The sequence below is a fragment of the Phalacrocorax carbo genome, chromosome 2, assembly GCF_963921805.1.
Source record: "Phalacrocorax carbo chromosome 2, bPhaCar2.1, whole genome shotgun sequence".
Classification (NCBI taxonomy): Eukaryota; Metazoa; Chordata; class Aves; order Suliformes; family Phalacrocoracidae; genus Phalacrocorax; species Phalacrocorax carbo.
In genome coordinates this window covers 66,052,523-66,066,696 of record NC_087514.1, presented here as the reverse complement: position 1 = coordinate 66,066,696, position 14,174 = coordinate 66,052,523, and the positions used below count along the sequence as shown (strand labels likewise).

General features: G+C 44.2%; 1 protein-coding gene across 2 annotated transcripts; it reads left to right on the top strand.

Moving 5' to 3' along the window:
* The first annotated feature begins 2,582 nt into the window (after nt 1–2,582).
* C2H6orf62 (chromosome 2 C6orf62 homolog) lies at nt 2,583–9,816 on the top strand. Of its 2 annotated transcripts, none has more exons than XM_009506930.2 (5): nt 2,583–4,146; nt 6,130–6,306; nt 6,877–6,999; nt 7,870–8,004; nt 8,539–9,816. In XM_009506930.2, the coding sequence occupies exons 1-5, from the start codon at nt 4,018–4,020 to the stop codon at nt 8,662–8,664; spliced, it is 690 nt and encodes a 229-aa protein (XP_009505225.1). In that variant the 5' UTR covers nt 2,583–4,017; the 3' UTR covers nt 8,665–9,816. The 2 variants fall into 2 exon arrangements, with proteins under 2 accessions (XP_009505225.1, XP_064299206.1); XM_064443136.1 differs by lacking the exon at nt 2,583–4,146 and adding an exon at nt 4,828–5,583.
* Nucleotides 9,817–14,174: the final 4,358 nt, after the last annotated feature.

The window sequence follows — 14,174 nt, the reverse complement described above, 5'->3', positions numbered from 1 at the left end:
AGAGGGCAGCTGGAGTTACTGGGCTGGAAGAAAACTTCCTTTCTCCTCCGCAGGCAGGCGAGGCACCAGTTCCCTCGGAGCGCCTTCTGTGCCGGGGCAATCCCCGTGTCAAGCAGGGCTGCTGCGCTGGGCCTCCTTCGCATCGGCCTTGCCGGCACAAAGAGGGTCACAGGCCAAGTGTGAGTCACAGCTTAAAATAGCAGCAGGCACAAGAGGGAATTTCAGACTGCAGCACAAAATGCTGTACAGGGCAGCGTGGCAAACAAAACGGCTTTGACTGAAAAAGCGGGTATCTAAACACAACTCTCCATAAGGCCAGACTGATATTACAGTTAAAAAATGTTGGCATTCTGAAATAGTCCCAGCAGTGCAGAGCTAATGTAATGCTCCTTTTTAGATGCCTTGCTTTTTACCTACAAATACAGGGTTATTTTCAATAGGTGTTGCCATTAGGAGTGAATACACGTCTGTAAGTGGGTAAAAATTACGTTTCAGCTCCATTCCTGTTCAGACAATGGGTGCGTTCTGGGTAATGCCTGTGTCAGGGAAGGCAAGATGGAGTTTTTGCCTCGGAGGGCCTGAATAGATGGGGGTTGGACTAGATGACCTTTAAAGGTCCCTTCCAACGCAAACTGTTCTATGAGTCTATGACTAATGCCAGGTAAAGACGATGAGGTCTGAGGGCTGCAACACGGCAGCTCCCTACAGTGGGCAGGCAGGAGGAAAGTCGACAAGGTGTCCAAGGCAAAGCGTGTAAAGGAAAGGCACGCTAAAGGGGAATAACTAATACGAAAGTCAGGAGAGAACAAGGGAATCCAGCAGAGACAAGTATGGGCAGAGACCAGAGGAAAAAAAAGACAGAAATCTCCTGGAGTTTATTGGAGAGTGCCGTCGACATGCTGCGTGGGCTTTGAAACACAGTGCCATGAGATAGATGGTGCCTGTGCTTGCCTTCCACTCATCATCAGTAACCCCGTTGCTGTTCCGGCGTGTCGCAGGCGCCAGCTCCCAGAGGGACGGTGGGGAGATGCCTCTCCCCACGGCGGCAGCCTCCGCATGGAAATAAAACCGCTGACTTTTCTCTAAGGATTAGGTTTGCGTCTGTGAAATAGCAAAATGTGTAAAAATCAGCCAGTTTCCTCAGGAAGCGTGAGGAGCGCCACGGAGGAACACGCATTGTTACAGGCGGGCTGCGCCCTGGCTCCCGTTGCACGACCAGTACCGGCGGCACATCATCGCCCTGTAATGTTTTAGTCAAATGCTGGATGATTTGGGTGGGTTTTTTATTTGCAGTTTACTTCACGTACGCACACTGGGCTAAATACAAACCCCAAAGAACGAAATTAAACAAAACGCGCCGCTACAAGACTTAAAAAAGCCTGTAGTTCCCAAGATCGCGACGCTTAAGGTTGAAAGAAGTTTTAAGTATCCCCTCCTCACCCGACGGGACGGCGGTGGGGACGGACGGGACGGATTTGGGGGAGACCCGCTTGTGGCGGGCGGGGTGCTGCCCCGCACAGATACCACCTCAGGCGGCGGGGGGGGGAAGCGCTCCCCCCCCTTCTGCCCCATTGCCTTCTTGCCCCCCCCCCCCCCAAGAACTGCGTTGAGCCACTCCATCCGGGTCCCTGTCCGGCGGGCTGTGGCCGGCTCGGCATCACGTGGGGCATGAGGGCGGTGACACGAGGCGTGCCAGTGCTGGGGGGGGGGGGAGCAGGGGAGTGCGAGGCGGGCTCTTGGCGTGGTGCGGCTCGGAGGCGCCCTGCAGCCGTGGCGCTCCCTTCTGTTTCTCCCCAAAAGGCAGCGCCCGTGCCTCGCGAAGTGACGGTCGACCCGTCCTGTCCGGAGAAAATAACTCTCTTCCCCCCCGCCCCCGGGATGGTTTGGTACGCGCCGGCGGAGGGCGCATGCGCAGTGCGGGCCGGGCGGTGCCCGTGTGACTCAGGCGCTGCCATTTTGCGCGGAGGGTGCTGGTGGTGCGGTTCTTCTCCGCCCTCGCTCCCCTGCCGAGGCGCAGCCCCAGCCCGCTGCCGCTCCCTTCTGCCGCCGAGGGCGTCCCGGGATCGCCTGGACGAGGAGAGGCTCTCCTCAGCCCCTCATCCTTCTCCCGCCCGTCCGTCCCGTCCGCCGCCGTCGCTCCGGGATCTCTATGCCCGCCGCCCTCCGTAGGAGCCACTAGCGCAGGGACCCGCCGCCGTCTCCTCCTCCTGCCGCCGCCTCTTCCTCCTTCTCCTCTTCCTCTCTCCGCCACCATTTCCCCACTCCCCGGCAGCGGGGCGCTGAGCTAGACTATGGGGACCAGGTCGGGGCCGAGCAGCGGCAGAGCGGGCGGCCCGGTCACCGTGTCCACTGCGGCAGGGATGGGGGGGCTCCGCGGCTTCCTGGCTTTATCTTGACATGGCTCCTCTCCGTGCTGCTAGCAGCGCCGCCGCCTCCACTGCTCCTCCTGCGCCCGCCGGCTGCGGGTAGCGAGCGGGCCGCCGTCCCGGCCTCTCGTCTGAGCCTCTCAGTCTCTTGCTTAAGTAGGGGGGAAGTTTTGGGAGGGATTCCCTTTTTTTTGGGGGGGGGTTGTTTTCCTTTTTTTTTTTTTTCCTTTTGTCGAGAGGGGAGGGGGGGAATCCTTTTTTCCCCTCTTCTTAACCCGGTCCGAGAGATTTGCTAACCTAAAAACTTTAACCCCGACTAATCAAACACCTGGGGGGGAAAATGTCTGGAGAGAGGAAGAAAATAACCTGATAATTGGGGGGGTTTCTTTTTGGAGGGAGGGTGTTTTAGAGGTTTAAAATTGCCACCTCGGTTTGCAATTATAAAAGAAACCCTCGCAAAAATTTTAACACCGGAAGCCTGTTTTGCGAGAAAAGCAGGAGCAAAGCTCTGCATGTTTTTCAAGTCGAGACCATGAAGTGAGAGGGGAGACGCCGCGCTGCTGCTGTGGGTGTCTGGCTGCCCGCTGCAGCCTCTGCCGTCCTGTGCAGAGAGAGGCCGAAGGAGAAGCGAAGAGCATTGGCCATGCACAGCCTGGGCTAACCGTGCTCGCTGCGGAGCGCAGCAGCAGCAGAGAGAGAAGGATTCCCGGGGGATCAGCAGCCCAGGGATCGTGTGAGGGTTTACTGGGGAATGTAGGGCTCTCCCACCGGTAAGGAGCCCGGGTTTGGGGCACTGAGTGGGGTTTTAGTCTCTAGGCGAGATAATACTGTCCCTTGAACCGCTGCCCGCCCGTTGTCTGTGGCCATCATGATCCCGCTTCTCTTTGGCAGCAGTAGCCTCAGGGCAATGATATGCCTGATGATGAGCAGGATGAAGTTAGAAATGACTCCGCTGTTTTTTCTCTTTGCTCCCCTGCAAACCAGCACTGTGTTGTCTGTAGCTGATTTCGTTGTTGTTGGCAGAGAAATGTCATATCTCCCAGGATGTGCACTCCTCTTTTGCACCCTTTTCTCTGCTCTCCACCAAGTCTAATAATTCTAAAGGAAAAAGAGAGACGGGCAACATAGCAATAGTGGAAAGCTGAGAATAATAATCAGTAGAGTCATGAATCTGGCTGGGGTAAAACGCAATTTGTGATTTCAGCTTCGTTTTTTTTTTTTTGTAAGCAGAGCAAGAGTACCCCCCTCCCCCATGGATTGGGCTGGTGCCAGTTGCTTTTTATTGTACACATAAATTGTGATAAGATTTGTTTCGTTTGGATTTTTTTTTCTTTCTTACCCACTTATTCCTGCGGCTAAACTGTTCAAATTTTTGTCTTCAAAATTCGTAGGGGTTTTTTGTTGGTTTGTTGTGAAACCTCTTGTCCAGCCATGGCTGGACAACTACTTACTTTGTTTTTTGACCCCTCTGATACGACATTCTCGTAAAATATTGCCTGAGGTGCGGTTTTGGGTTACATTTCGCGTTTTATCTGTTCAGTCGTATTAGCAGGAATAAAACGACTTGTTTCTGTTGTACTTGAGTCTTACGAAAAGGTGCCCATAGTTTAGCGACAGTTTCCAAAGGCTTTAGTACCACCTGTATTATAAAATGGGGGACCCAAACTCCCGGAAGAAACAAGCTCTGAACAGACTTCGTGCTCAGCTTAGAAAGAAAAAAGAATCTTTAGCTGACCAGTTTGATTTCAAGATGTACATTGCCTTTGTGTTCAAAGACAAGGTAACTTGGTTTTAATGTTTCTCGCTTACTGTGTTGTCTGTTGCAATGCATGTTAACTATGCTGTGCAAAGTCTTGCTGCCCGATTGCATCTTATAGTTTGTCTTTAATAGATTCCATTGATTTAAACTTTTTAAAATTGCTATAATATTTACTTCACGTTTGTCATTTTGGCATTTCGTCTGTTTGTAGCTCTGTAAGGCAGAGGGTGCAGTGCCTCATTAAATCATTACTTGGCAACCTCTGTATTGGGTAGATTTTTTTTTTTTTGAAGTTGATACACCAATTCCTTAAGCCTAATTGGGGTCTGAATTGCGTAACTGTTGGCTGTGAGTGGTTGAGTTGAAAAGGGAGACCTGGCTGGAGCGATTGCTGAAGTTACTGTGTTTATCTAGTTAAAGTAGAAGGGAGAACCTGGCAGTTGAAGGGAGGAGTTGCAAAATGCAGTACTGAAATGGCCCAAGCACGCAGGCATATGTGAAACTGCTGCTACCATTTTGAAAGGGAGCAGGGAGGGAAAAGAGGAAGACTTCGTTTGCCTGGCTGCCGCCTCTGCTGCTGCTGGGTGTGCGCGTCTGGGCCTGGGTGAGGAGCCTGGTGGTATTTCTAAAGCTAACTATCGGCCCAGAATCGCAGGAGAGTTTGTGTCCGCAGCTGGTGGAGAAAAGTAGGTGCTTGCAGTGAGTGGGTGCGCTGAACGGCTGGTGAGGAAGTGAGGATGGGAGCACGTGGCAACTGAGTACATAATGCAGGAAATGGATGTGGATGAGCACTGACATTGTTTAATCCCTTCGAATGTATAGTTTTTGCACTTGCTGTAATAGTTAGGTCTCTTTTTAATGAAGACTCTTTCTCTGAACTTTTTTAGTTGGAAAGTTCCGTTAGAATTCCTAAGTTCAACTTGCTTTTGTTCATCAGATCTAGTGCAAACAGATGGACGTAGTGGGATGTAATTTCTTGGTACTGTCTCATAGTAATAAAGAGAAATATGAATGTTTAAGCAGTGGTAACAATTAGATTTTTCTTAGATGATATAACTTCAGTGGTTTTAGTTGTAGCATTCTTATACTTTCTGGTTGCTTTGAAGAAATTCGTTGTAAATGCCTGTTTTAAATCCTCTAAAATTTGCTTATACCACAGTGAACTGAAGTTGTTCATCCAGCGCCAATTTCCTGAAAGTAGGAGCTTAGCTCAGCCTAGCTTGGTCAGCAAATAGTTGCCTGTTAAGCATGTTCTGGCTGGGGGGTGCGGAAGGTTATTTTATAAAATATGCTTTGTCTGTCATGTAGTTCTTAAGTAGGTTGAGACTTCTCAGGAGCTATAAGAAAGTTGTCAGAAGCAGATACACAACTTTAAGCAATTTTACATACAGCAAAACCTGTTCTTCCAAGTTCCCCATGATGTTTTGGCCTTGCTTGAGAGATACTGAAATATTTTTAGTAAGTTATTTAGTAAATTAAAATAGGCCACCTTTGAGAAGGCTATGACTTGTAGCTAACTTCAGATTGGATCTTGGTGGCCCACTGTTACCAAATGTGGCATTGAAAGACTTAACTTTTTGTAAAAGGCTGACTTTCAAGTATTGCAAGGGGTGGGAGGGGGGAAGTGTTGCTTGATTGGCAAACAGAAGCCTGCAGAGAGCTAGCTCTTGGTCAGCCCAAAGTCATGTATCTGCATGATGAAAGGGAAGTTCTGTTAATGTTTAGATACAGCTTTAATGTTTGCAGATTGGCATGTAAATCTGCCTCTTTGAAGACTATGAAAACTTGTTCAACTTTTTAAATAAAAAGTTGTTGGATTGATTCTGTTTAGTTTATAAAATTTTGCATGTATGTTTTAGTGTGGCTTGTGTCCAAGTCCTAACTACTGTGATGTGCACTTTATACGTGAATGCTAATGGGAAATCACAAATTCTGAAATAAACTGCTGTCTGTAATTGCCTAGAAATGATTGTAATCTTAATGTAACATATGCTCTTTTTTTAGAAGAAAAAGTCAGCGCTTTTTGAAGTGTCTGAAGTGATCCCAGTCATGACAAATAATTATGAAGAAAATATCCTGAAAGGTGTGCGGGATTCCAGCTATTCTTTGGAAAGTTCCTTAGAGCTTCTGCAGAAGGACGTAGTACAGCTTCATGCACCCCGCTACCAGTCTATGCGCAGGGTAAAGTTCCTCTTCACACTTGCTGAATTGTAGTTTTTCAATGCATGTGCTTTCTTTGTGACTCTTAAGGCCAATCCTGCTTTTTTTTCATTTTTCTGAACAATTCTGCTGCATGAGAGTTCTGTGGGCATGTATTCATGGGATCTAGTTTGAAGCATATGTATTATGAAATTCTGTTTAAATATGTAGTGCTCAAGCTTAACCTTTCATCTGTCTCATTCGAGTATACCTTGGGAATTACATCTCCTTGCCATCCTTGTCCTTTAGTAGGCACGTGTAATTCCTAAACAACTCTTGCTCTACAACAAAGTGATTTTGCTGTACAAATATTGGAAGATAGACAGTCTTTGCTAATGTTTCCTTAAAGTTGGAATTTATATTAACTGGATACTGATATTAAAACTGAATGGAAGGCAAGGAAGACTTTAGCTGTGCTATGAGTAATACAAATGGAAAATTACACAGGTGTGGTAGTACCACCTCTTAAATTTTGTGCCGGTATAGGTAAGTTGCTCATCTGTATTTTTGACTAATGGAGGGAATGTAAGGGGAGAACTTCACTACTTACAGGATGTGATCGGCTGTACCCAGGAGATGGACTTCATCCTTTGGCCTCGTAACGATATTGAGAAGATAGTCTGTCTCCTGTTTTCTCGGTGGAAGGGATCTGATGAACCCTTTAGGCCTGTTCAGGTATCTGTTTTGGGTTTTTTTTGACTTCAATAAGTAATTTATATCTGGAGGGGAGGATAAGTACTCTCTTTTCTTAAGCAATAAGTCAATAAGGTACATGACTTCTGTGGATGTTAGAAGGTATGCTGTCTTACAGTAAATGTTTCGAATGCCAATTTCTGTTTCCTGTCTTTACGCACCGTTATATTAGCCCTCCAAAACTTAACTGCGTGAAGGACCTTTGCAAAGGACATGTGTATATAAAAACACAAATCATGTTAGTATTTGTAGAAGTGGATTAGATGTGGCTCTTAGTACAATTGTATTCTTTGTCTAAATATGATGGTGTCATTAAGGTTCTGAGTATCCCAAGTTGCTGTATTTTGTTAGGTGAAAGAGGGTCTGAGATGGATGGAAGTCTTGCATTATAATTTTACCCTGAAATTAATTTCCAACATTTTAGACTATTTTTTTCAGTACCCAGCTTTAGCTGCTTCTGTTCAGATTTTTGAACGATGTTATATGTATTTTCTGTGCTGATTCTGCAATAACAGTAAGTTATTGGAAGAAATGTGCTGTATGGTTGATGCATAGGGACGTTCTGTGACAATAAACTAAATCTGGTTTTATATGTGCAGTTAAAGTTGTACCTTTGAATTGTTAATACGTCATCGCAATGACTGATGTCAGTGTTGGCGGGATGAAACTAGGGGATCTTTAGTTGTGCCAAGACTTGTGTGTCATTGTCAGTGTGGGCCCCAATTTCTCCTTTTCATGGATGGGAAAAGGAAAGAAAAAGTGGTTGTGAAGCCCCATATTGACAGAAATTAATTGCTTGAATGTGAGCTTTAGCTTAATAAATATTTTATTCCCCTCCCTCACACAATGCAGGCCAAGTTTGAGTTTCATCACGGTGACTATGAAAAACAGTTTCTGCATGTTCTGAGCCGAAAGGACAAGACTGGAATTGTCGTCAACAACCCTAACCAGTCAGTGTTTCTCTTCATTGACAGACAGCACTTGCAGGTAAGCTTATTTTGTCCCTCTTTAACAAGTGTGTTTTAATCATAAAATGATTTTTCTTAGGAACATCAGTGGTTTTACTGCAGAATACTCAAGTAGAAAAATTGATCATGCATTCATGCTTGCATTTCAGCAGTTTCAGAAGCAACTTATGCTATAAATAGAATCTGTACATGCAGAAACTAGCTGTGGGCCACAGATGTGTTCACAGAGAATGTAGTGTTCTCGTATTAAAAAAAATTAAATGAGTTCTAAAATAGATTTAACAGTGTTTTGGAAAAATTGAAACACTGGCTTAATTTGGGTGGTACTACAGAAATTATTCAAGAGTGAATAGAACAGTGAAAATATTAGATGTCACAGACCAACTTTGAGTTCAGGGTGTTTATACAGATGAAACAGTGGCTTTTAAATGTCTATGTTGTTCCTCCACAACCAGCAGCAAGCTAGTAATAGGGCTGGATCTGCTGGGGGTCTGCCTGTTAGCCTTAACTTCCATGTTTAACAGCTTTTTCTTTGGCTTTTCTTTGCCTCTAGACTCCAAAAAACAAAGCTACAATCTTCAAGTTATGCAGCATCTGCCTGTACCTGCCGCAGGAGCAGCTCACTCACTGGACGGTTGGTACCATAGAGGATCACCTCCGTCCTTACATGCCAGAGTAAGGTACTGGCCAGCAAAATGGGGAAGATCACAGAATGCAGCAGTGGATTTTCACTTTCCTCACCACTTTATTCTTTCAGAATTTAGAAGAAAACGGACTCATGTTCAGAACACTATACATTGTGAAACTTGATCATCCTGGATTTTTTTTATCATTTGTATTCAGAACTTTACAATTTTTTTAGATGTTTTCTGCATGGACCTTGTGAAAGAGAGGGTGCTTTGCACACTTCTGCACTGCATCAGCATCTTACTAAAATGTGAAATGAAGGGACTGTACACTGAAACAAATGTATCCGAAAGCACAAGGTGATCATTTGTGGTGGTGTTCCCATTTGTGCTGGTCATGCCCCCTAACATCTGTAGTGTTAACCATCAGTATTTGGAGGGTGAGAAGTGAATGTAACGGGTACAAAAGCCTTATAGCTTTGCCGTTAATGATTGTATCAAAGAGCACTATCATTCATTTTAATGAACAGAAAAGTGGCTATTACAATAGGAAGTAAATGTGGGAAAGATCTTTCTTTTTAAAAAAAGCATCTCATTTAATGTGTAGGCATTTTTTGCCTCTCTTATTTTGCTGGGCCATGTCTAAGTTTAGTGGCACTCTTGTTTTGGATCTCTTTCCCCAAGTTGCTGTATAACTGTACGGAAGTATTATTTTGAGTTGGAGGCATTTATACAGATGAGGCAGACCTGGAGTCTGAAGTTGCTAAAGCAGCTAAAAATAAAGTAAAATAATAGCTGCAGAAACAATGGTGGTAGAGGATTATTTTTTCTTGAGAGTTGAGACTTTTAAACTTGCAGGTGAACTGTGCAGGTAATACTGGTTTCTAAAACATTTCTTACAGAAAACCCATTGAGGTTTTTTTTCTTTTGGAATAGACATTATAAAACAATGTAAAATAGTGTTTGGAGTGACAAAAGTTGGTTCTGACAGAACATATTGAGATTGTGCAATGATAAAAGGAAGACTACTGTATAGTTTTGATGATAAAGAAGGCTCTGCTTAAGGGTTGAGTACTTTACTGGAGTAAAACTGCATAAGCCTGCTCCCTTTGGATAAAACTAGTGCTTACCTGTTTAAAACTTGTATTTAGCTTTTGTTTGAAATTGGAAAAAATTGGAACTTTAATAAATTAGGTGAAAGATGACTGGTTTTATTTATGGAAATCCTATTAATTGAATTTCAGTAGTGTTTTGCATCTTGACAGTGTCACCCATTACAAACACTGACTGTACAAAATGGTATGAACAAAGGTTAGTGGCAGAGGTGTTCTTACATGTGTGGCAATATGTTTGTATGGAAAAATAGCTGTTAGGAAGAATCAAACTACTAGCATGCTATTGTACTGGTACACAGATATTTTTAGTTCTTTGATGTAAGGTCCTACAGGTTAAGGTGGAGCACCCTAGAAAAACACCACCTGAAAGCTGCAACTTCACATTAGTAAATGCTGTCAGTTACAAAGAAATGTCTTGAAAATGCTCCTTTACAGAATGCCAAGACTTTCCAGAATACTTAGTAACCACCATACCCAGCTTCAAGTGCCCCTGCTTTGAATGGCCAGTAAGACACAATACCAAGCGTCCATGTAAAGCTTGATGGGTTTTGTAGTGTCTTGAACGTTCAAGGTTAATGAGTTTGGATTTTGCCTCCTAAGTGCAATCCCTTTGTTTCTTCTTAATTTGTTGTTTTGGGCATCACCTCATAGCAGTGAGAATATGGCCGTAGTTTGCTTTGGTTCACGAAGCAAATGACTTACTAATCCTTGCATTAGGAATTTTGGTCGTCTTTGTTCTGGTTTCTCTTAAAAGAAGCCTCAAGATGTTGGCCTGAGTGGCTGTATACAATGCTTCTTAAGTGTCAGCATTGGTATGATCCTTAACTTTAATTCTCTGTATTACAGGGAACAACCTGTTCAGTTTAATAGCTTTTTTTTAGTTTCATATGGGATGCATAAGAGACACAGGCTACTCACTTGTTCTTTGCGACAGTGATTCCCAGAGTTAAATAATACTGTGCTTTCTTGGGAGAACATGGCTGTATAATACTAATTTTGTTTAATGTGGTCTATTCTACCCAGCTAACAAACGTTATGCTTTTGCTGTGCTGTCAGATGGAGTTGATAGCCATCTGCGTTGCGGAAATTGTTGTTCACCTTTACCTTTTTTTCCACAGGCTTCAGAGCATGAGAGTCTTGGGAAGTGTATGAGAGTTTGTTCTCAAATCATTTTGCATCTTTGAAGAGTGTCTCTTTCTCCACAGGATGACTTCCGAGGGAAAAGATTAAACTTGAAATTGTCGCGTTCTTTCTCAGTGGAGCTTCTAGTTCAATCTCAGAATATTCTTCTGTTAAGTTACTTCAGCAAAATGCCCTTTGGGAATCAATGGAAGTGGTTTACAATATCTAGGTTTTGGTTTTATGACCTCCTTATATCAGCTTAATGGCTTTTTGGCAGGCTTAACTCAAAGCGTAGGTTTTATATCACAAAACAAATGTCTACAAAGCACAGTTTGCAACTGTGTAAACCTAATTTGTTCAGTGGAGCTGTTTGTAAATACAAAAAGGGCTCTTATATAAGACAAGAATTTTGGTTACTACCTGCTGTCAACTGCTTGTGTGGCTCCTTTGGATATGCTAATACCAAGGGCTGAAATAGGCTCAATATCTCAGCTAAATATCTGAGTTTTACTAGGCTGTTGCGTGAGGATTTGTTGTGTGAGTGAGGCAGGGAGAAATGTGGAGGCAGCAAAATTAAGTAGACAGAGGCCCCTTAAATCTCTTGCATCTAAACAAAGTGTCTGGTGAGGAGGAAGCTTGGGTCTGATGCTTCCCACATGACGAGGAGAAACTTCTTAAATGTCATAGCCTGTACATGGCCGTATAGGTTCCCTTCGCTTTTCAAGCTCCTTCAGCTGCATGAGCACCATCAAAAATACGGCAAGATGGACAGAACTGCTTGTACAAGCATTGTCCAAGGTAACAGGCCTGTAGCCGGCTTGCAGTTGATGCCTTTTGTCACATCTGTCTCAAAGCATAAATTGCTTCTCAAAAGGTATTTTACACTAAAATTGCTGTGTTAAGTGGTATATCAGGTACTAGAAACACATTGGGATTATTCAGTATTTCTCTTAAACAGAGAAAATTGGTTACTCAAGCTAATCTTTGAGCGTGGAAAGCCTTAGATCAGGGTACTGATCTCTTGCTACAAGTTGATTTCGTGCATAGCAAAATGTTAAGCCTGTTAAAAACAAAGCTGGGGGAAAGAGGGTAACTTCGCCACGGTTTCAATTTTCTAGACTTCAATCTTTGAAAGACCTACTTGATCTGCAAGCAGAGGGTCACGCTACAGGTAGGTGCTCTGGTCCTTGTGAATGGTCACATCTTTTCGTTGAAATGTTAAGGCATAACATATTAGTTATTTTAAAATTACTTTAAAACCTGATCCAAGTGCCATAAGCTTCTGCTTGTACGTACTCCCAGTTTGTGAGCTCTGCAGGTGCCCGTCCCTGCCCGTTTCTGTTCTGCTGCCAGGAGAACACTGCGTTTTCTTGCTCTTGTCGTGTGCTGAGCCATTAGGTTACTTGTTAGCATATGCCGCCTCGTTAAATCTGGACCTTGGGGTGGGGAGTGAACAGAGCGAATGGTCACTTCAGGGTTTTTTGCTCCTTATGTGTGAGATTATTCTAATAGACCGTTAGAGGCTTCATGTAAGACTACGTTAAGGTTCTTGCCACTAGCATAGTAGTTAAGAATTACGAGACTACATCTACTAAGCAGGTAGATGTGTGGTGTGAGTTTACTTCATTGCTATTTTTTATTAGCCTGGAAAAGCATCCCCCCTGTCTTAGTTTTGCATTTATTGCACCAGTAAATTCAGAAGCTGTATAAGCCTACAGATTCTGCAACAGCCTTCTGGAATGAAGTAATGAGATAAAGGGGTTTAATAGTGTTTTACGAAAGGGAAAAATGTTTAGTATGGATGTTTGAGGCACCATACTAGCCTGAGTGGTGTTTGTTCTAAAATTCCTTCTGCAGAATTTCTAGTAACCTTTACATCTAAACCACTTTCCCAAACCATAAGGACAATGTTATTACTTGTCCCTCGGTATCACTAGCACATAAAAAGGACACTTCTGTGTATGGGTTTGGCCTTCATTTGCACTGGTACTACTTGATGCCATGCCAGTGGTGTGGGAGCAAGGCCTTGGCCTGTAGGTGTCTTCTGTACCTGCTTTACTGCTGCAGGAGTTCAGTGTGGCTGTGAGTTCAGATGGAGAGGGCCTCTCACACCAGAACGGGAAGTCCCCTTAGCTCTTTCCCTGCTGTAGTGCAGGGGGTTGGGTGTTTTGTATTAGCTTGGTAAATCTTCCTTGTGGTGGTGGAGTACCAATGAACTGCTGTCAGGAATACCAAGGAGGAGATGGGGGTTCCACCTATGGCAGTCAGTACTGCTTTCTGACCTGTGTGCCGCAGCCAGGAATTCACAAGGGTGACTGTACAGTGCTGATGCTGGGGGGCGATGCATCAGCTCTGCAGGTTAACTGAAGCAAGCTAAGTGATAAGCATAATTTCTCTCTTGCATGGCTGACTTGAATGCTTTTTAGGGCTGAAGAGATCTGACCTAGTTCTGCTTGGAAAGGATTTACATATGGAACAGTCCCCTATTTTGAGCACGATTACTGTATGCCAGAGCACCTACTCTGCAAGCTGCTTTTCTGGACTCTTGAAAACTGTTCAAGCAGCTACTGCTTTTAAGCAAAACAAATCAAAGATCTGGAATCTTACTATAGTGGTACAGCCCCAGGTACTGTTCTGATGAACAAAAGCAGTTTTGTTTTGTTTCAGTTCTTTTTTTCTGGAGGATAGCCAATGTGTCTTGTTTGATTAGAGCCTGCAGGTAATTTGCTCTGGTTTAGGTGAGAACTCTATATGCTGCAGTGTCCCACAACCACGGCAGCCTGGGACCAGGGGATCTGCTAACAGCAGCTATTCAGTGAACGCACTGCAGAATCACAAAGGTAGTAACTGTAATCGTGTTGCCCCTGAACTCTTAAGAAGCAAAATAGGAATTAAAGTGCTGTTTTTCATTCCCATGGACAGTGAGGTAAGGAAGAGGTTTTTGGGGTCTCTTTCTACTGCCTAAATGGTTTCTGCAGATAGAGAATTTTAAAATGATTAGTGATAAAACGCAGTTGGAAATTCTTCCATATGCTCTGGCAGTGGCTCGGAGCCAGTCAATGAAGCTGAACAGAATTGAACAGCTCTTCAGAACAGTTACTTAACAGCCTAATTCTCCCTGCCCCCCTATCCCCTCTAGGCGGTAATGCTTGCCAACTTGAGTATTGTAAACCAAGTAGCCCGTAATTAAAATGGCAGAGTAACCTAGGTGAGGCAGCTCAGCCGTGAGACCCCTGTGACAAATGGCTCAACCTGAAAGACTAACAAGGAGTCCTGATAGTTAATGCCTGTTTGCCAGTGACATCCTTCCTTACTCTCTCCTCTCC